The sequence below is a fragment of the Gastrolobium bilobum genome, unplaced genomic scaffold, assembly GCF_033153095.1.
Source record: "Gastrolobium bilobum isolate Gb01-03AN ecotype WA unplaced genomic scaffold, APGP_CSIRO_Gbil_v1 utg21167, whole genome shotgun sequence".
In the NCBI taxonomy this organism is placed as follows: Eukaryota; Viridiplantae; Streptophyta; class Magnoliopsida; order Fabales; family Fabaceae; genus Gastrolobium; species Gastrolobium bilobum.
Window position 1 is genome coordinate 171,110 of NW_026898371.1, and position 27,699 is coordinate 198,808.

General features: G+C 34.2%; 1 protein-coding gene across 3 annotated transcripts; it reads right to left on the minus strand.

The window, feature by feature from the left end:
• Window positions 1-1,763: 1,763 nt before the first annotated feature.
• Window positions 1,764-27,699, minus strand: LOC133315410 (beta-galactosidase 9). 3 transcript variants are annotated; one of them, XM_061517037.1, is made up of 19 exons: window positions 27,334-27,699; window positions 26,681-26,776; window positions 26,451-26,563; window positions 24,763-24,829; window positions 23,116-23,208; window positions 22,366-22,509; window positions 22,060-22,148; window positions 21,056-21,161; window positions 20,033-20,120; window positions 19,503-19,624; window positions 17,918-18,121; window positions 15,498-15,730; window positions 14,688-14,803; window positions 9,989-10,086; window positions 9,130-9,240; window positions 8,117-8,224; window positions 3,491-3,699; window positions 2,770-3,118; window positions 1,764-2,171 (listed from the first exon to the last, which is right to left on the minus strand). In XM_061517037.1, the coding sequence occupies exons 1-19, from the start codon at window positions 27,568-27,570 to the stop codon at window positions 2,013-2,015; spliced, it is 2,742 nt and encodes a 913-aa protein (XP_061373021.1). In that variant the 5' UTR covers window positions 27,571-27,699; the 3' UTR covers window positions 1,764-2,012. The 3 variants fall into 3 exon arrangements, with proteins under 3 accessions (XP_061373021.1, XP_061373020.1, XP_061373022.1); XM_061517036.1 differs by having other exon boundaries at window positions 24,763-24,841; XM_061517038.1 differs by lacking the exon at window positions 27,334-27,699 and having other exon boundaries at window positions 24,763-24,818; window positions 26,681-26,775.

Genomic DNA, 27,699 nt, shown 5'->3' on the forward strand with positions numbered 1-27,699 from the left:
ATAACAAAAAAATTGAACTGAACTGAACTGCCCTTAAAATAATCGGTTTTTAAAAACTAGTTCATGAACCGAACCGGTTTTTAGAATCAGTTTAAGAACCGAAATGGTTTTTGAACCGAATAGTTTCTGAACTGAACTAAATTGATTTTTATAACTTTATTTTTATTTTTTTTTTTCTTTTCAAAATGAGGTCGAACTGAATCACTTTTGAATCGAACCAGTTTTGAATTAAATTGAATCATTTTTGAACCGAATCATTTAACCAATTCGGTTGGGTTTTTCAAAAAATTTAGTTCGATTCGACCCATGTACATCCCTAGCGGTTTCACCGTTTATTTCTTAGGGATAGATTATTCTACTTATCTTTTTTCTGTTTATCTTTGTCTATCACTTTTCAATATTGTTAGATCAGAATTTCAACTATCTATATAATTTATCTCTCCTATTGAAATTATGATCTAATGGCGTTAGAGAGTGATAGACAAAGGTAGACATAAAAAATAATAGGTAAAATAATATATCTCTTATTTATAATATACTATATGAATTCTTGATTGAAAAAAAAAAAGGTTTTGGGAGATAAAATTAATTGGTACCCAACTAGTTTACAATAATTTTATTAAAAATGCAACATTGTCACTATATGAACTTTATACTTTTTACCTGTGTGAAAGCGTGATTTTGTTGAGCTAGAAATTTGTCATTAATGTTGGATCGAGTGTTTGATTTGATTTCAACACATACTAAGACCTTTTTAAGATATGATATTGGTCTTGACAACAATCCCCTTTTGTAAACATCTTGCTTTTCGCAAAGTGTTGTTCAAGGAATTGAATGTATGGTTTTGGATTGACCATTTACTATTAAATTAAAAGTTATAGTTGTCAGTCACAACGTAACTATTCCTATTTATCCTTATCGGCCCTAGCCATAGAATTTGATTTAATTATGACCTATACAAGACCTTACGAAGGCAAGATATTGGTTTCACCAACAATTAATCTGGGATTGTGTTGTCTAGTACTCAATTAATTAGAGAGACTTTATTCTTTCGTAAGTTCCATGACCCAAAGTCAAATTCTAGATGATTCTCGCCTTCCCCTGCCCTCCACTACTTAGCTTTTCCCTCCATTTCTTGCTAATCGTTTTCTATTCTAGGCACACTTAACAACCTACTGAAATGCCCTCGAGGGTGATATTGTATCAAGGAAAATAAGTTACTATGAACAAATAAAAGACACAAACTTAATCCTTTTAAAAGAGAGATAGACACAGAGATGTAGGTGTCACTGAAAAAAAATATATAAATTCTACTTCTGTGTCTATCTTTCTCTTAAAAGTACTTAAATTTATGTATGAAAACGATTTTTTTGATTACATAATGTCAATACAAATAAAAATTTATTATGGAATTTGATTATGATATTGTTAAGCTTATAGGTGTTTTCCATTACTTTTACTTCTCCTTTTCAGCATTTGTACATCAAAAAGTGCTTTCATTTTTTTTCAATTGATTTAAAAAGAATATTGTTTTATATTATTTTTAATTTAAATTATAACATGTTTTTATTCAACATTATTTTTGAATATTCAGGTCTTATGCCCCAAAATTATCATAAGTTTGAAATTTAGTTTAGAAATAAGTAACTGTTTTATGATGAAATAATAAATATTGCTTACAAAAATTTGTTAAGATTAAGCAGTGCATCGTTGGTTTTAAGCTCTCTAGTTATAACAGTGAGATCTGTTCAAATGTTCCATGTCTCAAAGATCTTATGGATTAAAGGAGGTGCTAATCCTATAACCTTCATCCAGAATAGCCCAACAAGGATAATCAGATGTTATTGCATGTACAAAGGACATTATTTACTTACTGTCAAAAGCCAAAAGACCCCGCATTCTGTAGTATCATATTTATACAATCGACCATTGAACACAACTAAGGGTCGTTTATGAATAGTACATGGGCCAGCTGGTTGGCTTATGGCAACAAGGTTCATACCTGATTCGTTTTAGAAGCTGCTTAAAGCCTCAAAGTTAAAGAAACCATCACGACTCGGTAATGTGCATCGTGCTTCCACAGACAACGTTTTCACAACACCCTGGCAGGGGTCACCTCCAAATACCGAGTTTGAGATTTGAATGGAGCAGCTCCTTTTCCCTTGGCAAGCCTGCAAAACGTAATAAGTATATCGATAGGTCTACAACATAAATTAGGTAAGATCACACAGAAAGGACATATTAACTTTGGCGCTAGAAAAATTAGGCTTTTGTGTAACCATGCCTACTATTGTTTTGCTTGATATAGGCATGAATTAGCATGGAGCAGATCCTTGCTCACTTCACACCTTAATAGTCAACCCAATACCATCTTTTCAAAGATAGCTCACCCATATCATTATACTGAAGGAGATTTGTAATCACTATATTCATAAAACTGTGAATAGCGGGTAAGTAATCCCCCCCCCCCTCTTTTCTTAGGTGAATGAGAATATTTTTCATTAAAACACTACAAGCCTGCGGCTAATACTAATACTTACCTAAATATAAGAGAAACGTCTATCACTGATTATAATACTTCTTTAATCCTAATACTTACCTAAATATACAGTTAAGTATTTTGGAAAATATCCTGCCCTTGTCAGTTTTATCCATGTCAAGTGCACAACGCAAAAATTTTATGGAGCTTTTGCCTTCTTGCAGAGAATTATATCCACAAATATCAAAAGTACTTGCCAAGAGTAAAGTGCTACCCGATTTAGAGTTTACCTTGGAAACTATGGATATTGAACTAGGCGCATGGCAGTTCCCTCTAGAAAAACTCTGACAACTATCTCCTGGAGTTCCAAAGCTAGCAAATGTTATGGAGGAAATTATGTGTCCTTCTTGACAACGCAGGTGCATTTCAGGCATCATATTATTTGCATGAACTTCTTGACCAATTAGATCTGAATTCACCAACTTTTCCAAAGGTGGATAGTAGGATTCTGACACTTGAGCACATATTATTGTGGCCGAATGTAACTTGACAGAAATCCCAAAGGGATTTCCTCCAATTTCCTCCAACATGACAAGTAAATTGTTGGATGCTCTCAACCATGATCGTGGGACATGGTACCTGGAGATTGACCATAGTCAAGGAAAGTGGCTTTGAAAATTTATTTCCGCAGGATAATACAATGAGTAATGCCATATCCTCCTAAAAAAATCTTAATAATCCTCCTAGTCCTTATCAAGAAAGTATTAAATGAAAAAGTAGATATATTTAATATCTTGGGAACATAAAAATCATTCAATACTTTCTTCATTTGGCAATTAGTAAGATTATTACGAGGATTGGCTGCGAGAATTTAAATTATTCTAGTACAATAGTGGATGTAAAGCTGTAAATCAACGGGGGGATAAATGTTGCCTTGAATGGCTTTTCACACTTTGTCCATCAAGATTTTTTGTGAAACCAACAGTTTTAGCTACTTCAAAGACTACATACAAGGTTTGAGTTGGTTTTCCACAATTAGTTGAACACTTGTCTGAATTATATTCTCCACGATAATCACAGACTTCTTCACATCCACTTTTTGGGGAAACCAGAGTCCAGTATCTTCCAATATGGTGACCATTGACCCAAGCCTGACCTTTCCCCATGCTTTCCAAGTCAAGAGCAACCGGATCTGTGCCACCAGGGACATCAAAATATGTCTGCTTGAATAAATAGATGGTTATTATTGGGTTATTGTGAAAAAAAAAAAAATTCCTCAGGAAAAAATGACCAGTGGGCTTAATAGCAACATTCATACAATCCGAGCAGTAAGATCATGATTTTAGATTCACTCTCACTCCGTTGGTGTGCATTGGGCATGATAATTACAATAAATAAATAAATAGACAGTATCTGAGGCACACAGAGACCAAACATATATAGAATTGAGCAAGGGAGCACAACGAAAAATGAATTGAGGGAGCTAACACATTTGATATTTTATATAGAAGAATTTATTAAGAGAAAGTAACATATGCAAGAGGGTCAGGAATCTTCCTAAAACAGAACACAAGACTTTAAAGAAAGAACTGATCAGGTCATATTAGACACAGAAACTCCCTGAGAAAGCCCACGACCTCCATGTAAGCTAAGAAAACAAGCCTATCCCACAAAATAAGAGGAAGAAGACATCTCAGGCTAAACATTCTGGAGTTGAACTCCAGCCAAATAGACCATACTCTAGCAAAAAGCATAATTTCAGAGCACCTTACTCCTCTTTCTACTCCCAGACCTAAAGTGGATTGGGGGAAAAAACTCCCAATCAGTTTGAAAGATAGAAACTTCTTCGTTAGAATATCAGGGTTAGGAGTCTTCTTGTATCAGTAGGCTTAGGCTTGTACTGGTAGTACTGAGTAATTGACTTAATTATTAGTATAAATAGGAGAATGAGGTGTGTATATTTTATCACATCAAAGAATCTCATATCATATTCTTCAATTTCTTTCTCTCTTTCCTCCTTTTCCACACCTCATAATTGTAACATTCTCCAAACTGCCCGAATGACTACTCCATAATTGCCACGCTACCTCGCCATGCAAGAAGAAACAACTATTTGATTTATAGCTCTTATGTCACATATAGTTGGAATATGGAAAAACTGATTACTACTACTTGATTATTCATGTACAGAGGTATACAATATACAGATCAATATGAGTAATTACTCTCCTAATAAAGAGCTGATTCGAGCAAAACAAATAAGAAATAAATCTGTCTAATAATGTGTCACATGTCTTTCCTAAAACATGTCCTATCATAGTCTGTCTAATAAAAGGGAAAAACAATCTACAATTGTAATACCCCAGGATAAATAGTAATTTATAATAATAATAATAATTTATAAATTAGTAGTAATAATAATAATGTATATATATATATTATTAGGACTAATGATAAATTATGATAATAATTATTTGAATTTTTAATTGATTGGTCGTATGGTAATTTCTGCATTTAATTTTATTATCATTTGATTGATAATGTGAATAATTATTTTGGTAATAATTAAGTTATATTAATGATATATTGTGATAACCAATAGTAATAAAGCATAATAATAGCAAGTATCCCTTTGCATATCATAACATTAAATGCATTGGATTAGGATGAGTCAGCAAACTTATCCTAGCCAATCATGAGAAATAAATTCTACGAAGCCCATATCTTAAGCCCAAAACTTCAGCTATAAAGAAAGGCCTAACCTGACCAAACCAAATCACTTCCAATTCTCAGCATTTCTCCATCTCATCTTCTCCCCTTCTTCTCTTTCTTTCTATTTCAAATTTTTATTTTATTATTATTTTTCTTTGACTACCAACCGCGCTTCTCTTCACAAATCGCTTTTCCTTCTAGAAGTCATCAAATATGGAGACCAGCAATCCTAATCCTTAGGAAATTTTAGGATGTTTTCATATGTAACTCTTAGGGTATTTAAATTAAATTTTTGAATTAATAGGATAAATTGTATAATTATTTTGGTATGAATAATTAAATTAAATTTTAACTCTTTAATGATAATAATTGAATTATTTAAATTATGATATCCTTGAAAACCTATGATGATTGATATGATTGAATTATGAATATTGATTTGAGCTTTATTTTAATAATGTTTGAATTATGATATGATTTGGGCCTTTAGATATTGAATGTTCGAATTCCGATTTGGAAAATTATGATATGATTGGATTTGGACTTTACTCTGGTAGACATTGAATATGAAAATTATGATATTCTTGGACAATGGAAATTTTGATATTTTTGGACAATTGAAATTATGACAATTGATATAAGATTGAATTGATTTTGTGTAATTGTAATGAATAATGGTGGGAAGATAGCTTTTTGGATGATAACTCCTGAAAGTGATGAAAACAACCTTTGGGCTTTATGCCTTTGATATGAATTGATGTGACAACGATGTTATCCGTTCTTTCCAAGTGGTATCTGGCAACAGGGACTCCCAGGTTACTAGTAGCAACTTTGGGAAGAGATATGCACACTAGGAAGATGTGAAATGATGGCCAATTTTGATTATACCTGGCTGGCAACAGGGTCTCCCGGGTCTACTAAGGTTCTCTTCCCACTAAATGAACTTAATAAAGATATATATGATGAAAAATGGAATTGATATTGAATTTGATTATTATATGAATATATATAATTGATTTGATTATGTGAATATTTGAGTTATATTTTGATTGGGATTACCAGCATTTGCTGATTATTGTGTTTGTTTTTTGTGCTGCAATAATCCTTCGGGGGAGCAGGATTTTCAGTGAAACAGGTTGCAAAGGATGGGGCTAGCTGTGGGCAGTGAGGATAACGACTCAGATATTTCTAGCTAGTGCTAAATTTTATGTTTAAAACAGTCACTAGTTTTATTGGTTTTATTTTATTACTTATGAATGTAATACAGTTAGCCTTGCACGACAACATTTTCCCAAATTAGTTTTAGATTAGCTTTCGCAGCATTTATTAGATCCAAATAAAATAATTAAATGTGAATTTTGGCAATTTCTTTGTTTTAAAAATTGTTAGAAATTTGGAGGTGTTACAACAATAATTACACAGTTATTTCTTTTATTTTTACAACACTTCCCCTCTAGCTTGTAAGAGAATATCTATCATTTCTAGCTTGCTAGTGAGGTCTTGAAATCTCTCAGAGGGAAGATGGCCTATAATGCCAGACAGTACAGTTTACATACATTACATTGTCCGAATGATTTTACTACGGATATCATTTGTGATAAAGCATTCTTATGCCAACACACCCAATAGCCTAATCTTTTTGAGCAACTTGATCTTCTTGACATGGTATAAGAGCCCCTTTCACCCACTGGTCAAACCTTTAGTCCCGCTTCCCATATTCTCACCATAAAATTAGTGGCCAACCTGTCCAGGGTGCTGAGAGAGCATGTTAAAGACAAAACTCATTATTGGGCTAGTCCTAACAGCTTACTCATTGTTGGGTTTGAAATCTGTCAAGGAGCAATGTTCCTAAAAGTTTAAGTTGTTTGGAAGAGGTTCGGGAATGATTTTATATTTCTAACAAGGAAAAACATTTTCTCATGTTGCATGAGAATTCAATTCTCATGTTGTGACCCTATTACTAGTTGAGTCACAACATGAGAATTGAATTCTCATGCAACATGAGAAAATCAAACCCCTTCTAACAAAGCCCCTTGTTAAAAAGAGCCATTAGGCTTGAAGTATGGATAAGTACCAGATCCATTTTACCTTGTGCTTTGTTCAAATTATAGGTTTTGGTTTTGGTAGAGAAGGATAAAAAGAGAGGGGAAAAAAATAAAAAATAATATTCTCGTGTATTGTGGCATGATACATGTTAGAGATATATAAAACCATTAATGTAATATCACCCAACAACTTAAACTTTTGGGTTGAATTGGTTCTTTACATGGTATCAGAGCCTCGTGTCCCGGGTTCGATCTTCACCGTCCCTCACTTTCTCTTGTGGAATTTCTTAGCACAAGTAGGTGGACTTATGCATTATCCACCTTTAAAGCCCAATGGACTCTCGTGTGAGGAGGCGTGTTAGAGATATATAAAACCATTAATCTAACATCACCTAACAGCTTAAGCTTTTGGTGTTGAATTGATTCTTTACGATACAAAATACTAACCAATCAGTCCCATTTATACTAATACTAAACTCCTAATTCTAATTATATAAGGAAACAAATAACTTACTATAGATAAGATAAAATTTCTACAAGATATGATTCCTCGAAATAAAGTAACACAAGTATCCCTAAAATGACAAAATTATCCTAGTCTATTATGCATCATTCTCTTCCTCTAAAATATTTTGTACATATGCTAACAAGCTTAAATTTAGCTTTATCAAGAAAAATGTGAGAAATAAGGACCAAACTTCTGACCTAGTCATAGAAGCTTCGATATCACATCAAAAACCAACTCTCTAAGAAGCTTAAGCTATTAGGCAGAGGTTTACGAATGGTTTTATATTTCTAAAAAATTAATGTAAATTAGTTATAAGATCTTTTTTATTACAACAATTCTCATAGATATATAATTTCAACAGCTCATAAATACCTTGTACCATGTAAACATGGATGGAATGACATCAGGAGTCAACTCTACCCATTCTGTGCTTTCATTCTCTTCACTGTAAAATTTTAAAAACTCACCCTGAAGCCCAACCTGCTAGGATAATAAACTGGATTTAGTATTTTGAAATTCCTTATACTTAGGAGGTATAAAAAAGAACAACCCACAAGTATAGAATGTGACGGCATTAAGATAAAAATTATAGAACAAGGAAATTAACTTAAAATAAAGATAGTGAAACCGTGACATACCAAGAAAACACACCCCTAAAGCAGCATTTTAAGTTACTTTGCAACAAAGGCAGAAATAGAATGACCAACTCATGTTGAACAGACTTGAAACCAAGAAAAAACAAAAACAAAAAAATTCAAATTTATATCATTAATTTCAATGACTAGGTCAAAATCCTAACATAGAAAACTTCATATAGGCAACTTAAACAACCTAATCCTGCCAGAACATATACAGCTGACTTATTATTTCCTACATTATAAGCATTAATTCTGCTAATTGCATAATCAAAATAGTGTATATATTGTAACCTTTTGTTTTGAATGAAAATAACGGGGTCATTTTCAGTACCTCTGTTTTTATCTACTTACAAAGAGAGTACAGCTATAGTGTACTACATCTAATAGTATTTTCTTCTAGAAATCAGTTAATAGTTCATATAGTTTTTTTGGATCATTAAGCATCTCATACATTATGGGGGATTGACGGGGTGAACTGCTAGTTTTCGGATACGAGATATCCATCCAGAAAAGTTTGGGTAGAGCTGGATCTAAATGTTGGCTAGGTAAGCGTCCTGTAGTAAGAAGAGTAGTTATGAACCCTGTAGACCATCCCCACGGAGGAAGTGAAGGGAGGGCTTTTACAAGAAGGTTTGCTAGAGATTTCTTGTAAAAAAAACACTAGCCCCACTCAGTTGATAAGGAGAATACTACAATCTTTTTTGATTCTATGTAGTATTTTTTATCATTATACACATAAAGATATACCTGGTAGGTCCATGATGATTTTGAAAGATCTATATCTCCATTTTTAAATCCAGTGAGCTTGATTGTACCTCTAATCCCTGCTCCATCTTTCTCAAGGAAGGCACCATAATTCTGTAACATTGTTTCAAATGGTGAAACATCATATGTAAACTCAGTAATCATTATCCCTACGTTGTTTAATAGGAAAGTAAGTTGAAGAAAATAGAGAAACAAGTCACGCAGCATATAGATGAATAGGAATATGCATACACATTGGATAATACTTTATCACCCATTCGTTAATGGAAAAGAGTATGTAAAATTCATTAAAACTGTCCTGAACCAACTATCCCAAAAACTTAGCTGTTAAGACACATGAATAGTTTTATATGACACCTCTAACAGAAACCATTTAACTCTGTAAGTATAGTTAACAACTTGCGATGATTTAATGGCCTAATGGACACGGTTAATTTTTGCCACTCCTATTAAATCAATTTACATTAGTGTAAAACAAAATCATCCTCACATCATTAAACAACTAATTAAAGGGTGAAGTTTAAAAAAAAATAAAAATAAAAATCTATAGTTGGATTACAAGATCCCACTATGCGTACCATGTTTATAATTTTTGTTTACTAATCAAATTTGTTTGTACTCCATGAATCTAAGTAAGAACAAAAAATTCAATGGTTGAAATAAAAATATATATAAAATTCCATGTAAAGCTATATAATGATGAAAGTGTATGAGATCTTACACTACCAACATTTGATTACTACGCTACACACACAAACACAAATAACACTTTGATTTCAAATAATTTAAGGTTTTGGAATTATCCATAAGGATACTGGATAAAATAAGGTAGTAATTTCACCTGCAAACCCACTGTTTGAGTTAGTAGCATTAAATCATTGTATCCTGGGAGAAATTGAAGAGTTTGGACCACCTTGACCCAATGACCAACAACACTACCTTCACTTGGAAAAGATATGGAACTATATGAATATATAGACAAAAGGAATAGATATTAAAACTCTAAATCATAAAAGTTACAACATAATTGATACATCCATTTGAACAAAACAACCATTACGATTCAAAACATAAACCTTATTATTTATTACAACATACATCAACAAGAATGTTCTAAATGAATAATTATTGAAAACAATCATTTAAAAATAAAACTTATGTAATATCCCAGGAAAATAATAGTAATTTATAACAATAAAAAATTAATAATAGTAATCAATTATAAATTAGTAGTAATAATAATAATGGATACATATATATATATTTCTGTTATTAGGACTAATGGTAAATTGTGATTAATTGAATTATTAATTGATTGATCATTTATGCATTAATGTTTGATTGTTAATTTGATTAGATATGATGAGTCAATAATAAGTCAGTCATGAGTCAGCAATATTCTGAGGCATAAGAATTTAAGAAAAATAATAATAATTGTACGAAACCCATATCTAAGCCTAGCACACCAACTATAAATAGAGACCTAGTCTAACCAAACCAAATCACTTCTAATCCTCAACAATTCTCCTCTTCCCAAATCGCTTTTTTTCTAGAAGTTAGCAAACACGGAGACCGGGTAATCCTAATCCCTAGAAAATCATAAGTTATCTTTTAAATAAAATTTGTTGCGTGTAGTCCTTATCTTTAGGTAGTTATATATTTAGTATATGTAACCCTAATCCCTAGGTATTTATAGGTTATCTTTTGTATGAATTTTTGTTTGTAATCCTAACACTCAGAGCACTATAGTTTTGTTTTATATAAAAATTTATCATAATCCCTAATCTTTAATTATTTGTAAATTTTCATATTATTTGGGAACTTTATTGGGTTTTGACCCCTAGAAAATAATAGGGTTATTTATAAATTTATTATATTATTTGGAAACTTATTGGGTTTAATTTTTAGGTTAATTATATTATTGGGAACTTTATTGGGTTCTAAACAATAGAAAATAATGGGATTAATTATATAATTATTTTTTGGGAATAATTCAATTTTTTGAAAATTATGATTATGGTATCTTTTGGAAGATTAATTATGTGCCATATATGTGTGATATGGATCCGATTGAATAATTGTGAAAATTATGATTTTGATACCTTGGAAAATTATGATAATTGATATGATGAGTGAATTTGGGCTTTCTGTGATAGATCTTGGATATTTGAGTTATGATATTCTTGAATAAATTGAAAAAACTATGATAAAAGATAATTGATATGATAGATGTTGGAAAATTATGATGATAGATAATTGATATGATTTGGACCTTAATTTTGATAGATGTTGGAAAATTATAGATAATTGAACAATTATGATGCCCTTGAGCAATTGATATAGAAAATATAATATTCAAAGAAGTTTTCAAATATGATAATTGTGACATGATTGAATTTTGATGATTGTGTGTGATAGTAATTAATTAATTAGTGGGAGGATAGCTTTGGGATGGTACCACTTAAAGTGATGAACACAACCTTTGGGCTTTATGCCTTTGATATTACATGATGTGACAATGATGTTTCCGTTCTTCCCAAAGTGGTATCTGGCAACAGGGTTTCCCGGGGTACTAGTAGCAACTTTGGAAAGAGGTATGCACACTAGGATTTGATATTTTGATATGGTCAATTTTGATTATACGTGGCTGGCAACAGGGTTTCCTGAGTCACGGGGTAGACTGACAACAGAGTTTCTTGGGTCTACCATGGTTCCCTTCCCACTAAATGAACTTAATAAAGATAATGAATAATATTTGATTCGATGTGAATATATGTAATGAATATTGAAATTGATATTTGATTAAATTATTATGTGATTATATATTTGATTTGATTATTATATTTGGGTTATATAAATTGTGTTTTGATTAGGATTACCAGCTTTGCTAATTGTTTTGATTTGATTACCAGATTTGATTACTAAGTCAGGTTGCAAAGGATGGGGCTAGCAGTGGGCTCTGAGGATAACGACTCAGAGATTTCTACCTAGCTCTAGAGTTTAATTATTATTTCTATTTATTTATGCATAAGACATACTTCTTTCAGTTGAACTTTAATTGTTGGTTTTATTTTAATGTAAAAAAGTTAGCCTTGCACTTGTCCCTGTACAGGTGCAGCGGTAACATTTCTCCAAATTAGTTTTAGATTAACTTCTACAATAGATATAAGATCTTAATAAATAATTAAAAGTATTTTTTTTTTGAAAATTTCTCTATTATAGGAATATTTTATTGTTGTTAAAATTGTTAGAAATTTGGGGGTGTTACAACTTACCATTCATATCTTATTCAAGAATTTAGATTAGAGTGATTAAGCTTCATTGAGATGGTTAGTTGAAAGTGAAAGATGCACATAAAATATAAGCAGAAGTTATCTCAAACCCAAGCTGAGTGATCTAGAGGAAAAGAAATGTGCCATAATAGTCCCACATCTGTTCCACTTAAAGATGGATGACGTTGCATAATTGGGTATCAATCTTAGTCCTTCAAGGACGTTCAACAACAAGCACAGAGTCAGCCTTGGTGATGAGATGGTCTGGATAATCTTTCCAAATCAACCAAAGTTTAATGTCAGAAGCCCAAGGTCTTAGTTACTATCATCCAATTTGTCAGTGGAAAGAGAGGAACAGACCTAATTGGTAAAAAATGGGATCCAGCCTTCAGAACCTCTTTAGAAGTCACAGAGGAAACAGAGTCATCCATGAGTCACACTAGGAAACAAAAAGAAAGGCTAGTGATGACAGGATGAACACGGAAAGGCCTATACAACAGCGGAAAAGATTGGAAAACAACCAATACAGAGCAGGCGAGGGAGGAAAACACCAAATCCAGAGACTGAACTAGGGCAAGCACCACGACTGTGGCTTCTACCAGAAAAGGGACTTCATGCGCGGTCACGCATGATGGAGAGGTTGTCGGAGAAGATGACCCGCAGCATAAAGAGTTGACGTGTGGCTGGCCAATTGACATTGGGTCCACTAGGGATGCGCCAGACTCGAGGAGGTGCTCCAAATCCAATGGTCACTGGTTAGAAAAGTTGCAGGAATTTTTTTCCAATGCCGAAGTCACGAACGACAACCAGAAGATATGAGATTGCCGGAATGACAACACGATAGTGGATCTGGAAACCAAAAGGATGGTTGCTGGAATATAATGTCACTAGTGGGTAGTGGGTCCAGCAGATATGCACGAATATGGTTGCCTCTCATCCGGCTTTGATACCATGTTAATTACTATGATTACTTGATATAATTATCCTGTATACAATATTCAAAGTAATAATTATCTACAGACTATACATCAGCTAATGTGCAAATAAAGTGTGCCAGTTTTACAAGACCACTTTATGCCACTTTTACAAGACCATATATCAGCTAATATGCAAATAAAGTGTGACAGTTCATCGCAAAGCCCCTTGATGTTCAATGGAAGGCTGTCAAGTGCATCCTTCAATATCTCCTGGGCACCCTTAGTCATGGGTTATTGCTGCAGCCTGCATTTCCTCTTCAGCTTCTCTCTCTCTTCATGCCTATTATGATGCAGATTGTGCTTCGGACCCTGATGACAGCAGGTCCACTTCAGTTTATGCAGATTTCCTTGGCCCTTTTCCTGGTCCTCCAAGAAGCAATCCTTGGTTGCTCGTTTTATTATTGAGGATGAATATCGTAGCCTTGCATCTAATGCAGCAAAAGTCCTCCAAATTGTTGCATGAACTTCACGTTCCCATTTGCACACCTATTATATACTGCGACAATCTAAGCACACTAGCCTTATCTCACAACCAGATGTTACATACTCGCACCAAACATATGGAGCTAGACATTTTCTTTGTTCGTGAGAAGGTCATCAATAAGTCATGTAGTGGCTGAAGTCCCAGCTCAGGATCAACTTGCGGATGTGCTCAACAAGACTCTCTCTAAACCCTAGTTCTACTATCTTAAGGACAGACTCAAACTCAAGGTTGTTTATCTCTTCCAAGTTCAACAACCTTGCTGAGTTTGACGGGGGCTGTAAGCGAGAGTCACCTCTCTGTGGGTTGGTACTGAGTCCCAGCCAGTGACTCTATCACAGTCAATGTTGTTAGGCTGTTATTCAGTTAAAAATTTAAGTTATGTAGTTATGTGCTTCATTGTCAATCTGTTTTTGTTTGTTATCTTTTACAGAGCTTCTCTTGTAAGCTACTCATAATAGATACAGTGGCTATAAATACAAGTGTGTACTCTACATTCAGTTCAGTCAATGAAATACATCTCAGAATGAAACTCTTGTAAGCTGCTCATAGATACGGTGGCAATAAATACAAGTGTGTACTCTATGTTCAGTTCAGTAAATGAAATACATCTCAGAATCTTCATACGCACTCTCTCTCTTTTCTCTGTTTTCTTTCTCTTTTCCACATTTTCTCTCGAGCTCTCCGGCCAACTACATAAAGTGCATTATTCAGAATAGAACTTCCATTAATTTAAGGAATTAAAAGGAAAAAAAAGGAACATGTTCGTCTTCAAATACAGCATACATTTAGTAGTATAAGATCAATTACCTATAAGCTGACCATTGACAAATATGCGCAGTATATCGCGGACACCATCTATAGTAAGTTTTGGATGAACATCATTTTCCTTCCAAAACAAGATGTCATCATCTGAAACATATATTCTGCATTTTATACACAAATTAATGGAAATGCTATTAGAAAACCGCTGAATAAATATTTGAATTTTTTTTTGAGGAATTTCACTGCATTTTTTTGAATTCAGAACATGGTATTCCAGGGAATCCCTTTTGCGGATAAACAAAGGGAATACCGCAGAGCTCTTTAGTTTTGGTGTCTTTTTATACATCTTATATTTTTTCTTTTTAGTTTTGGTATGGAGGATATCTTATTCTCTGTATTCTTTCCTATACTCTTTTCCTCTTGTTAGATATAAAATCATTCATAAGCCTACCTAAAACTTCAGGAAAGCTGGTCCTTGACATAGTATCAGAGCTTTTACAACTAAGTAGTTAGGATTTCAATCTTTGCTGCTCTCATTCAAATAAAAGAAGTTTAATTTAAGCATATGGTAGTGTAATCCTGTGCATTGTCCACACTTCAAGCCCAAAAAGTTCATTTATGACCTTTCAACTAAACTTAAGCTATCAGGAAAGTTGGTCCTTGAAACCTAGAGATATAATAAATTCCTATTTATCTAAAAGAAAACAGGTAAGACGCAGATATTTTTTTGGGTAAAAGTAAAGCATGTGTAATATATATACATCATACATCAGTAACTAAAAGTAAAACGAGCAATATATATCTTTTTGCAAAGCATATGATACTACTACAGAGTGTTTAGGAATGCATAATCACCTGGTTGAATACCAAAGATAGTCAGATTGATCCTTCGTTACATTTAAGTGCTCCCATATGCCCTCTATGGTGAAACTACTCTTGCTCCAAACATTGATCGGCTCTTTTGTAGTCATCCATGACTTTGAGATGTGGGAAATGCCATTGTGGTGCATCAATTGCTGGGCTGGTAAAACACTAGAGACAAGTGGCAAACCAAATTCTACTAGTTTGACTGAAGTTTGTGCTCTAACCTGTGCAAATTTAAAGAAGAAAGTTTTAGACAACCCGTAGATAATATAAAGGGAATCACAAGGGATTCTCTGTCATTCAGTGTGTGAAGACAAGAACAATAGAGGAGAAGAGAGCTTTTCATTTCTGATTGATTATCAATCGCTACAGAGGTTTAGGTTTATATAGGCTGCACACACTAAACATATCTCCTTAATCATAGGAGATATACAACATATACCTGCAAAAATAAGGAAAGTCCGCTATCTAAATAAATGTTTCTATATTCTACACTATCTAAATTAAATCCTTCTATTTTCTACACCCCTAACGTTGGTGCACAGATATTGTTGGTAGTTGTAGAGTAGTAACTATGTAAATAGTAATAAATAGTATCTTGTTGATAATTAAGATAGGGTAGTAAGAATCATGTAATTATGGTAATTAGGATACTAGAGATGTCTGTATTTATAATGTATTTATTATTTTTTGGCTATATAATCCAAACCACGTTGTGTAGTCGAGACAAACTAATGTCACTTAAGTGTCTCATTTCCTCCTAACTTAAGATGATATCTAAAGCCTGACAAGAGATAACCCTAGTCCATGCCTAACGGTGAAACCACTAACCACTGACGACAACTCATTTTCCAGAAACAGTGCCGTCACTCCTAGTTATGACCCCTCTGGTCATGTCTTCCTTCTGGCCACCGGTTCACCAAAGTCCGTCACTATCCATTATGGCCAATGACCCTGATTCCGGAGCGGCTCTTCTCATCTAGCCCATCCCCAGCAAACGCGGTGAACCATCGACCGACACGCCCTCATGATTCCTCTTTGGTCTCTAGCACCCTCTCTATCGCAGATGGAGATGGAGCCATGTTTCATACCATGTTGTGTCTGTCTTGCTTTGTCTTCTTGTTTTGTCATCTGATCTAAGCTCATTGTCCCTTTCAAAGTCTGTTTGGAGTGCTCTAGTCTCTGTCTTGCATTTTCCATTGCTTGTGCAACATGCCCACTCTTCTCTCAACAAATTTGGTCCTACCAACCTTACTCTCCACTGTCTTGTGTGCCACTCTTCTAAAAAGTTGGATGGTACCAAATATGACACCTTGACTTCCAACATTAAACTTTGGCTTACTAGGCAAGACTACACAGACCACCTCACCACCAACTCTAAATTTGTGCCTGTTGTTGAGCATCCTAGATGGACTAAGATTGATGGAAAATTGTGTATCTTCATCAAATCCACTATTCATCCATCTCTAAAGCAAATCTTATGAGTTCACATCACTTGTGAGTCCATTTGGCAGAAGGTCAAGGTCTATTATACTATAATATACCCAAAGCCTTTGTGGGGTTTATCATAACCTTATGATGTCATTGAAATTCACAGATTACATCATATGTCTCTTGTTTCCTCGTTATTCAACAGTTACAATACAATTTTAGATTTTAGAAAACTCGACAACGAAATACTGATACTGTTAGAGAAATATAATACAAAGCCATTGACGCAGTCTTCACCTAACAACTTAGATTTTGGAGTTGAATTGGTTGTTTTAGATGGTATCAGAGCCTCCATGACCAAGTGGTCACGAGTGTGATCTTCACTACCCTTATTCCATTAACAAATAATAAAAGTATAATTGAGTTCTTAGGACACGTAGATGAGCCTGTATATTACTCACACTTCAAACACAAGGGGTATATTAGACAAATATACTACAAAACCATTGACGTGGCCTTCACCTAACAACTTAAGCTTTTAGGTTGAATTGGTTTCTTTACAGATGGGACATGTCACAGAGGATAGCACCGCTCCAAAACCATGTTAAAATTATAGGGATTTGAGTGGGGAAGGAAGAAAAGAGAAAATAAAGACAGGATAATATGAAATTGGTATTAATTTGATGTAATATGATATGATATGAAGTGATACAAGTTGTGAAGCACTAATCCCAAATATACTAATATTAGCCTCCAAATCCTAATTACACAGGGAAATAAATCTTGAAATATAAAGAAATAAGGAAACTATTCCTGAGAGATCATATTCTAAGATACAATCCAGATATTATCAGATTTTTTTCATATATTAGACATACTTCGGTGCCTATATATATACACACACACACATAGGTGAGACACAAATTGATGCCATGGCAAACCTTTTGATGCCTCAAAAATATCCCCATGCATAAACTAACCTTGGCAGTATTGAAAGCTGTATTACTGCAATCTGGCAATACACTCACAGACCATGGTGGTAAAGTGTATGTTTGGCCGCGAAAGGTCACTGTAGCCGCTCTCTTTTCATCAATATTGGCAAGAAATGCTGAGCATATGCTAGGATGTTCAGACAGAGACAAGTTCAATCCTTCAGGGTGAACATTTGCTTGGTACACATGTGCCTGAAATTGATGAACAAAAGTATTTCATTAAAAAAACAATGTCACCCATATAATTTTCTAGACAACAACCAAGCCTTATCGCACTAGGTGGGGTTGGCTAAATGTACTTGTGAAGAAATAAATGTAGTAAAAAAAGTAGATAAAATTGGGTGGCATTATCACTACTTAAAATACAAATGAAGGTACTAAGTTCATTGTGAATGCCTATTTTGGCAGAAAAAGATTGAATATAGATGTTGGGAATGATAACAGTAGTTAAGGTAGCTTTGGAAATAGTAGAATTTAATGTAACATTAAGAATTCTAGGATCATAGGAAATAGTTATATTCCTAATTATTGCTCTTGTATGTACATAAGCATCAGCTTGCTGGGTGCAAATTCACTTGAGCAATTCACATATCACAGTCCTGCTTCTGCTCACAGTTTTTGGGTTCTGCCTTCTGGCTCACCGGAATCCCAAAATCTCTTAGTACCTAAATACTACTCGTTTCTGAAAAGGATAGAACAAAGTTAAGAATTTTTGCCCCATTAACCTAATTTCCGGTGTTTATAAGATATATACAAATCTTCCTTCCATACCGAGTGAGATCCTTTCAGACACCACTTCTGAGAATCAGTGTGCTTTTATTCCAGGTAGAAAAATTCTTGATGCTTCTCTCATTGCTAATGAGGTAGAGGATAATGCTAGACTGCAGAGGAGGTTGAGATTTTAAGTTATATTTGAAGAAAGCTTATGACTGTGTAGGTTGGAGTTTTTTGGATAAAGTTTTGGATAGGAAAAGCTTTGGGTCTGGGTGGATAAATTGGATTGGGGTGTTTGTGTTCAGTTTGTGTTGGGGTTATTTGGAGAGAATGAGTGTCTCCAAAGGTATGAGCCCCAGATGCTTGAATAAATTTTTCAGGTATGGAGAACCCACCAACGACCTTCTAGGCTTGCTTCCGAAGCCATGGCTATTTTGATAAGATCAGAAAACAAGAAACAACAATTTGCTAGAAAGAAACACCAAGATCAGAAAATCAAAGAGACTGCTAGAGATATAAAGCATTCATGAGCCTTCACCTAATAGTTCAAACTTTTAGGGGAGTTGGTCCCAACATGGTAACAAAGTCTCTGGAACTAAATGATTACGAGTTCAATCTTTGATGTTCTTTTAAGTTGAATTTCAGCGCAAAGTACAATGGGCCTATACATTGTATACACTTCAAGCATAGAGGGCTCTTGCATGAAGAGGTGTGTTACAGATATAAAACCATTAATGAGCTTTAGCTTCAGGAGAGTTGGTCCCTAATTGTAATTACCAATAAAAAACTAAATGTAATCAACCATAATGCTTGGAATTTTTATAAAACACTAATCAACTATTTCTGTCTTGGCACAAACCTCTTGCTTTGGACCCAATTTTATATATTTTGGTGAATCAGTGGCCACCAGAGCAGGCTCACAAAGCTTTAGAGCAGCATGTAAATCTTTCAAGTGACCCCATTTTGGCTCACTCAGCAGACCTAGAAAAACAAAGTTCATGGAGCATCATAAATCATAACAACTATATGTGTAAAAAACCAATTCAACCCAAAAGCTTAAGCTGCTGGGTGAGGTCACATTTAATGATTTTATATTTCTCTAATACGCTCCCTCACACAAGAGCCTATTGGACTTGACGGGTGGATAATGCATCAGGTCCAGCCTACCTGTACTAAGAAACTCCACAATATTTAATTATCAGAATGGGGGGCGATGAGGATCGAACCCGTAACATCGGGGCTTTGATACCAAGTAAAGAATCAATTCAACCCAAAAGCTTAAGCTGTTGGGTGAGGCTATGTTTAATGGTTTTATGTTTCTCTAACAATATGAATCCCAACGTTAGCTACCATTTGAACAACACGAAGTCTTGTTATTCTTCTACATACCATACTCATCAATTGGAGCATCATAATCATAACTTGTAATTTGCAAGGGTCCCCCTGCAGTGCGGCCAAAATTTGTTCCGCCAAAATACTGTAAACATAAAAAGGCTTGTCAAGATGTAGGTCACAGATACTCATATATTAACAAAAACAAAAATATACATTGGTAGAGATAAACCCTATATGACATGTATTATATTCATCATAAATAAATACTAAAATCATAAAAAATTTGCAATTAGCAGATACCATCACACTGAGTTAATGTTTATTTTTCATTGAAAATAAATTGCCATATACAAAATAAATTGAAGTATAAAACCCACTTTTCAAATTTAGAGAAATTTTTCCTAGATAAAACCCTCTAGAAATTCAACATTCCATGTCTAAAAAATGTACTTTGACTTGTATTTCTCAATGAATAGAGATTACAATATATACAAGTTGCCTAAGGATAAAAACGGAAACTAACGAATACAAATTCATTCCACTTTGATCCCAATTAAGGAAAAAAATCATATCCTTAAAAATAAAAATACTAGCATTTCCTGGGATATATATGTTGATCATTCCCAGCTAGCCTATTAAGTCTTCAAAGGTCAGTGTGTGCAGGCTTTTTTTAAGAATGTCTGTAGTTTGTTCCTTGATAGGAATATATGCCATACATATACTTTTATCGTCTAATTTTTCTTTGATGAAGTGGAGATCAACTTTCACATGCGGTAATATATTAAATCCCTCCAATACAAATATTGGACAAGAGTCCTCCATGAGATAACCATTAGCTTGGCATAGGAAAGAAGCCCAAAGTGAACTTTTACTCAAAATAAAAGATTTTATCCACTATCATAAAGGGCCGACCCAGTTCAAATACCCACTTCGTGAGTGTCTGGGGAAGGGAATACTCTAGGCAGTCTTTCCCCTGCTTTTTGCAGAGAGGCTGATTCGAACCCGCGACCTGACACACCACGGCAAGCAAGCTTACCGCTGAGCCAAGCCGACCCTTCATTTTATCCACTATCATACCATATAATAATTTTGAAAGCTTCCTCCACGTTGGAAAAAACGTGCAACTGCAAATGCGAGGTCTTCAACACGTCTATGAGGCAATCTTCCACCCCACTCTGTATACCTTCAAAAAGTCAATTGGAAGCAATCAAAATATTTCTCACCACACAGCCTAATACCGATTAAGCTGTCAACACATTACTTCTTTTTCTTATAAACACAAATACCTGCATGCACTTGCACACACACACACAGAGAAGCAGGGAACACAAATAAATTGGCTGAACTGAATGGTTTACAAAAAGTTTATATAATGTTGACTCCTAAACTTGTATTAATACTGTCATCAACTTCATAATCTCTCACATGTACCCTTTATTCCCTTGTTTTGGGTGCACCTACTAGTATATACTTTCATAACCACATAATAATCTCATAAACGACTGACAAGTTTACTTCAGATATATAAAAAGCATAGTAGGTAACGGAAGAACGTGGCACAGAGCAGCCACACCCTTAAAATGCTATAGTGTCAGATAACGAAGCAGCTACTATTGCAAGAAAGCTAGCAAGGGAGTTTAGAATTCTGTTTAGAAAATAGAAAGAAAAGGAGACTGTCCAAAATCAATATACACAACAGAGAAGACCTGTACAACAGAATGACAAGGACGTATAATGATTATGCACACAGAGATAGAGTCCAGGACCACATAGACAATTAAACATGATGTTGCTGGTGACAAGAGAGGGAAGAGAGAACCACGCCATGAGTAGCTTCCACAGGTGAGACAGAGGACAGAGTGCCTCGGTTGCTGTGGGCAATATCATAGGGCTTCAATCCAGCAAAGAACCAATACACATGGTTGAATGTAAAGTTCCAAGGGAGAGACAGAATAGGGGCTGCTATGGCAGTTTTTGGTGGTTACTACACCAATGCACTCCCCTATGCAACAATAAAGGCCGCTACAGCCACTACTGACAACCCTCCCTCATTTTAAATTGAAGGATGTGTTTGTTCATACCATCCATCCCAGTTCTCTGTCCACATAGTTGGTTTGTCACGTGAGTTTGGTTTAAATCCATCACAGTAGTATGCATTGCATGTATCAATCTGTGGACAACAATACAATCTATGAATACAAATAAGAATATTTATTTAATTAACTACTTGAATTAGTAGTTATTCCTACGCAGGAAGATTTATAACCAAGTTTCCTTTTTTGTTATTTTATCATAATCAACAGACCCTAACATTTATTGTCATTTTAATAAGTAAAGGTAATTGTGAATAACATTTCTTTTCTATAATGGAAAGGGATATAATTTACAATCTCATATGGAGCATCCGGTTGCTTGCACATAACCCATGGAACACCAGCACCAAGACTTAGAGCCATTCTAGCTGCCCATTTGACATACTCTTTACCTCCCTTGCCATAGGAGCTCTCAATGTTCCCATATTCATTCTCAATCTGATAAAATCCAGTAATGTTCCATGTTAAACATTGCATTCTATAAAGGGAAGCATCAAATGTAACACTTGCCTGTGCTAATTCTAAGATAACAGAATATAGCATAATCACCAATTATCTAGAGCAAATTAATTAGGTCTGCTAATAAGTTGGGGAACTAATTAAAAACAGGATTTTATAATCAGAATACAGAATTGAAGCATAAAACTAGAACCAACAACTAAAACCTCACATACAATTTCTATTAATAAATCAAATATGAGGGAACCAGTACCCGCCTTTACCACCCATGCCTCATGTCACATGTATTATATAACATGTCACCAATTTACGTGATTTCAACAGAAATTAAAGTAAGAAAAGAGAAGCGAAAATTCTAGAGAACATGACATATCCACAACCTGGAAAAAGCAGTTGACTGCCACCAAAAATAAGACTTACCTAAGTAAAGAAGACAAGTACAGTAAGGCAAAACAAGAATCTAAAACAATTGTAATTTTTACTGCCAATTCTGAAAACCGCAGCAGGACTACGAATATCGTTCAAGTTATGAAAAATGAAATCAACTTATTCATATAAAGCCCAAACTCCATACTCTCTTCCAACCTGCAACAAAATTATAGGACCACCTTGCCAAGAAAACAGCATTTCCTCTTTCATCAGGTTCACCACCTTTGAGACAAACCGTTTCATCTCCTCCTAAGTTTAAAAAGAAAAAAAAAATGATCAAAACCATGTTAATGACAATCCTTTCCAAGTCCAATGACGGAAGTTCATATAAAATTGGGGTGTTAAGAAAATAGAAAACATTATCCAATGAAAATATAAAATATAGTTTACATATATTGCAGTGTATCATGTGGTGTTATAAATTCATCTTAATTTTTAGTTATGGCTTTATCTAGGAAATTTCAGTCCTTCATATAACAACAATTGAAATTAAGAATGATGAATATGTACAAAAACATAATCTCACTTCTAACTTGCTCGGAAACAAAGAAATCTTTACCGGCACAATTTGAAAGAAATAACAGACATCTTTGGGAATTTACGTACATCATTTTGAGAATAGCTAGAAAAAGAAACCTTTATAGTACTTTTATTATTATATAAAAAAGAACTGTTATTAGATAGGTACTGGAAAATGCAAGTGAGGAAAGGGTATTTTCCAAAAGAAACCAAAAAGTAAAAAACCCCACAGGAAAACAAACCTTTATTATGTTGTGTTTATTACATAGTACTGCACTTCTTTCGTTGTTTTATTGTCCTTATGACCGAATACATGCTTTTTGAGGATGACATAGTCCTAACAGAAGAGTCAATAGGGGTACAAAAAACAGTAAACTAGAGTTTTGGAGAGAAGCTTGAGGATCACTTTCTTTCAAATTTAGCAGAAGTACAACAGAGTATATGGAATGCAAGTTCAGCAAAATGCGAGCTAGCATTGGCCATGTAAAAATTGGGTAGTAAAGCATATCATAAATCACACAATTTATGTATCTTGGATTTATCATACAAGGTGATGAAGAGATTGCGGGAGATGTAACTCATTACAGGAGTTATTAGTGCATAAACAATCTCAAGGAACTGAAGAAAAAAGGAAAGTTAATTTTAGAAGGCACTACTAACTTTGAGTTTTACCCCAAGTAAAACTCCAACATTAGTCACGAACAAATAATTTAGTTTGTTAAAGCCTCAAATTTGACATTTACATCCTCTTAGATCAATCAGTCATATCTCTAAGTGGATCCGCAATATGTACACCATGTCCTGTCATGGAGCTTTCGATTCACAGCTACCAACAATACTTCTAAGTTTTCTAATCTTCTATGTACACCGCTTAAAACAAATAAAGAAAAGCAGAAGGAAGTAGAAGAAGAGAGATCATGCACTCATTGAAGTTATTCTCGACATCTGAATAACCCACTATCCATCATTTATTTAGGATTTTGGGAGAGTTCACAGAAACCCCACCCCTATCAGCATGAACAATAAGGTGCATTACATGATACAAAAAAGCATAAAAAAAAAAACATAAATTAAAGCAATTTGACACGCTTTCCAGCATCAAGTGGTGAGTGCAAACATGAACAAACACTCATCAAGACAATTGTAGTCCATAACTGAGAACACTAAATAAACTGAATAAATAGAAAAATCTCAAACAAAAAAGGAGAAACAGAAACAACTGTTATAGTCTGCTACAAAAAATAAAACCAAAAGAAAGCAATGCCAACTAACAAAGCATTATACCTTGAAAGGTGCATTGTTTGTTCGAAATTCGATACCAGGGATATCACGCAGCCACACTGGGAAACCCCTGCAAACACAGCTCACAAATCAAGGTAAAAATTATCAAATATTTCTCTAGGTTTTATCAATATAAAAAGTTTGACACCGGATCTTAGTCGTTGATTTCCGTGAATCTAACAATTATAATTTATTGGGTCACACTTATTAATTAATTATTAATCCCCAATAAATTATAACCGTCAGATTGGCAAAAATCAACGGTTAAGATTTCGTGTCAAACTTTTTAGTTTAGCACTAGTGTCAAATGATCTTGTCCCTATATATATATATATATATATAAAGCAATATTGAAGAGAAATAGTAAACCAGGGGTGAGGACAAGAAACCCTTAAGAGCTGAAAAACTAAACAACTAAAATACAAACATAACAAAAGAAACTAGGAGTGCAGCTGGGATGCCAAATCCCTATGCATGTTTTTACAACTATATACCAGCTTCAACAACAGATAATAGAAGGATAGCACCAAGACAGTGGTGCTGCAAAACAAGGCAATATCCAAATAGAGAAATAAGATAGATCAACAAGTATCAATCACAAACCAAAGCTTATTATTTATGCTTTCATAAAATTACCAGTAATAATAACAGCTTTTATAAAATTTATCCTTGTTTCTTTTGTACAAAACAAATTACTCTAACTTTAGGTTAAAAAAAGTGCCTTCTTTTAGAATAGAATCAGTTGATCCTTCTTTCAATGTAAAGCAACCATCTCCCCAAAAGCTTAAGCTGAAGGGTGAGGCTACATTAATGATTTTATATATCTCTAACACGTCCCCTCACACGAGAGCCCATTGAGTTTGAAGGGTAGACAATGCACAGGTCCACCTACCTGTGTTAAGAAACTCCACAAGACATAATTAATTATTGATTAAATGGGAGGCGGTGAGGATCGAACCTATGACATCGAGGCTCTTATACCATGTAAAGCAACCATCTCACCCAAAAGCTTAAGCTGATGGGTGAGGCTATATTAATGATTATATATATCTCTAACATTCAATATGAGCAATAAATTTAAAATTGATTTTCACATTTCCAATAAATTTATAACAGACCATTAGAAAATTGGAGTTGAAAGCACAGCTCTAAAACTTAACAAAAAAGGGTGAATTCTCAGCACTACTTAAGGTACAACTTGCACAATTCATTGTTGATGATGCAATGACATAGTTGTTCAAATTTGATGTGTATCCATCTTATTCTGTTTTCCATGAAGTTGGAATTTTCCCTGTTGCATAGTTTCAACATTTCTTTCTGTCACTAATTTACATTCCAGAACCAAAAAGTTGTCTAACTTTCAATTTGACATGTACAAAACTATAAATTAAAAAAAAAAAAACGATGAAACCGCATTTTTTTTTGTTTTTAATACATGAAATGGCATTCTTGTCTATGCGAAAAGTAGATATGAGTGTAAAAATCCTGGAAAATAGTATAAACAAAATCACAGTAATTACACAACTAACATTTTCCAGTTTAGAAGTGTGATTAATTAACTATCATGTAATGAGTTCATTCAGATGGCCATGGAAGAGTGCAAGTACTCCTCTTCAAGTTGTTTCTCTAAACACAAATATCAAACTTGAGCAACAAAAAATTGAAAGATAATAATGAGAAAAGGGTGAGACCCAAAGTTCCACTCGGCACACGCATAAGGGCCTATACGTAGAAAGAAATAGAGTCCATTGGATCCAACTAGCTTCACAAACTTCACAAGATCATATCTCCCTTCAAAATTATACTGCACAAGCCCAAGCATATTAAAAGAAAAAAAAATTAATAAATAACTATCAAGTATAGAGTTGAAGAAACAACACAACGCTACCAGCCAGGATAGCTGGAGAAATGTAATTTGCACCTGTCCTCTCACTGGCTCATGCCCATTCCAGAAAACATAAGTTTCAATTACATCTGCCCCACCTTCCTTGCTCTTTGCAATCAGATCAGGCCACATCTAAAATTACATAAAATGCATAAGACAAAATTATATTTTCAAAAAACTTAATATTACTCTTTCATATCCTATTTGATTGAGTATTCGCTACTGCCCCCATTCTGCAAGATAGATGGTTGGTTGAAGGTGTCTTGGATTAGAATAATCAACATAGCTACAACTTTTCTCTTTCCGTAGGTTAGCAACAACTTCTTGTCAACCACGGGTACTTTTTTTTTAGATTTACAATTTTCAGTAGCCATGTTTGGTGGGAAAATTAACATTTCTTCATACATATCCATTTTGGCAATGAAAAAAGATAGATGCACACTACGTGTAGCAAAATCAAAAGTATTATTCACTCATCTTATGCTACATTTCTGATGATAAATTTAAGGTATATCAATTGAAGACCAAAAACGACAAAAGATTTCTGATTATCAACCACTGCAGCTCTAGCTCTAAACAATCAAACAGTATTAATCTAATGGAACTTTAATTGAACTTGCATGTTATGCTACTGTGTTTGAATCAATTTTGTTCATAATCATTAAATTCAAGCAAACACACAGACCGACCTCGGCGGTGGCGCGTGGATAATGAATTCCGGCGGAGATGAGGATGCGACGCTTGTCATCGAGGATGAGAGACCTGTGATCATAGGTCACGTTGAACGGTTTGAAGAACTCAGCCTCTGTCACTCTTACAACGCCAAACTCAATTGGTACTACGCAAACACAAACACACACGAGTAGGATCCTTCCTAATCCAAATGCAAATCCTCCTTTGGATTTGGAATTGGAATTCCTCAACATCTTTCAAAGAGAGAACGCAATATGAAATGAAAGATACAGATGGTCAACAAGAGTGATCCTATCCTTCTAGGAATGAGAGAGAATCTTCCCAAGTAGTGTTGGAACTTGGAAGCTTGTGTGTGTTGCTTT

Coding starts and splice junctions, on each gene's coding strand:
- LOC133315410 (XM_061517036.1), bottom strand. CDS start 27,570: ATGTTGAGGAATTCCAATTCCAAATCCAAAGGAGGATTTGCATTTGGA. Junction 3,119..3,490: donor GGAAAACCAACTCAAACCTT/GTATGTAGTCTT, acceptor GTCAATCTCCAG/GTACCATGTCCCACGATCAT. Junction 2,172..2,769: donor CAATATCCATAGTTTCCAAG/GTAAACTCTAAA, acceptor TACGTTTTGCAG/GCTTGCCAAGGGAAAAGGAG.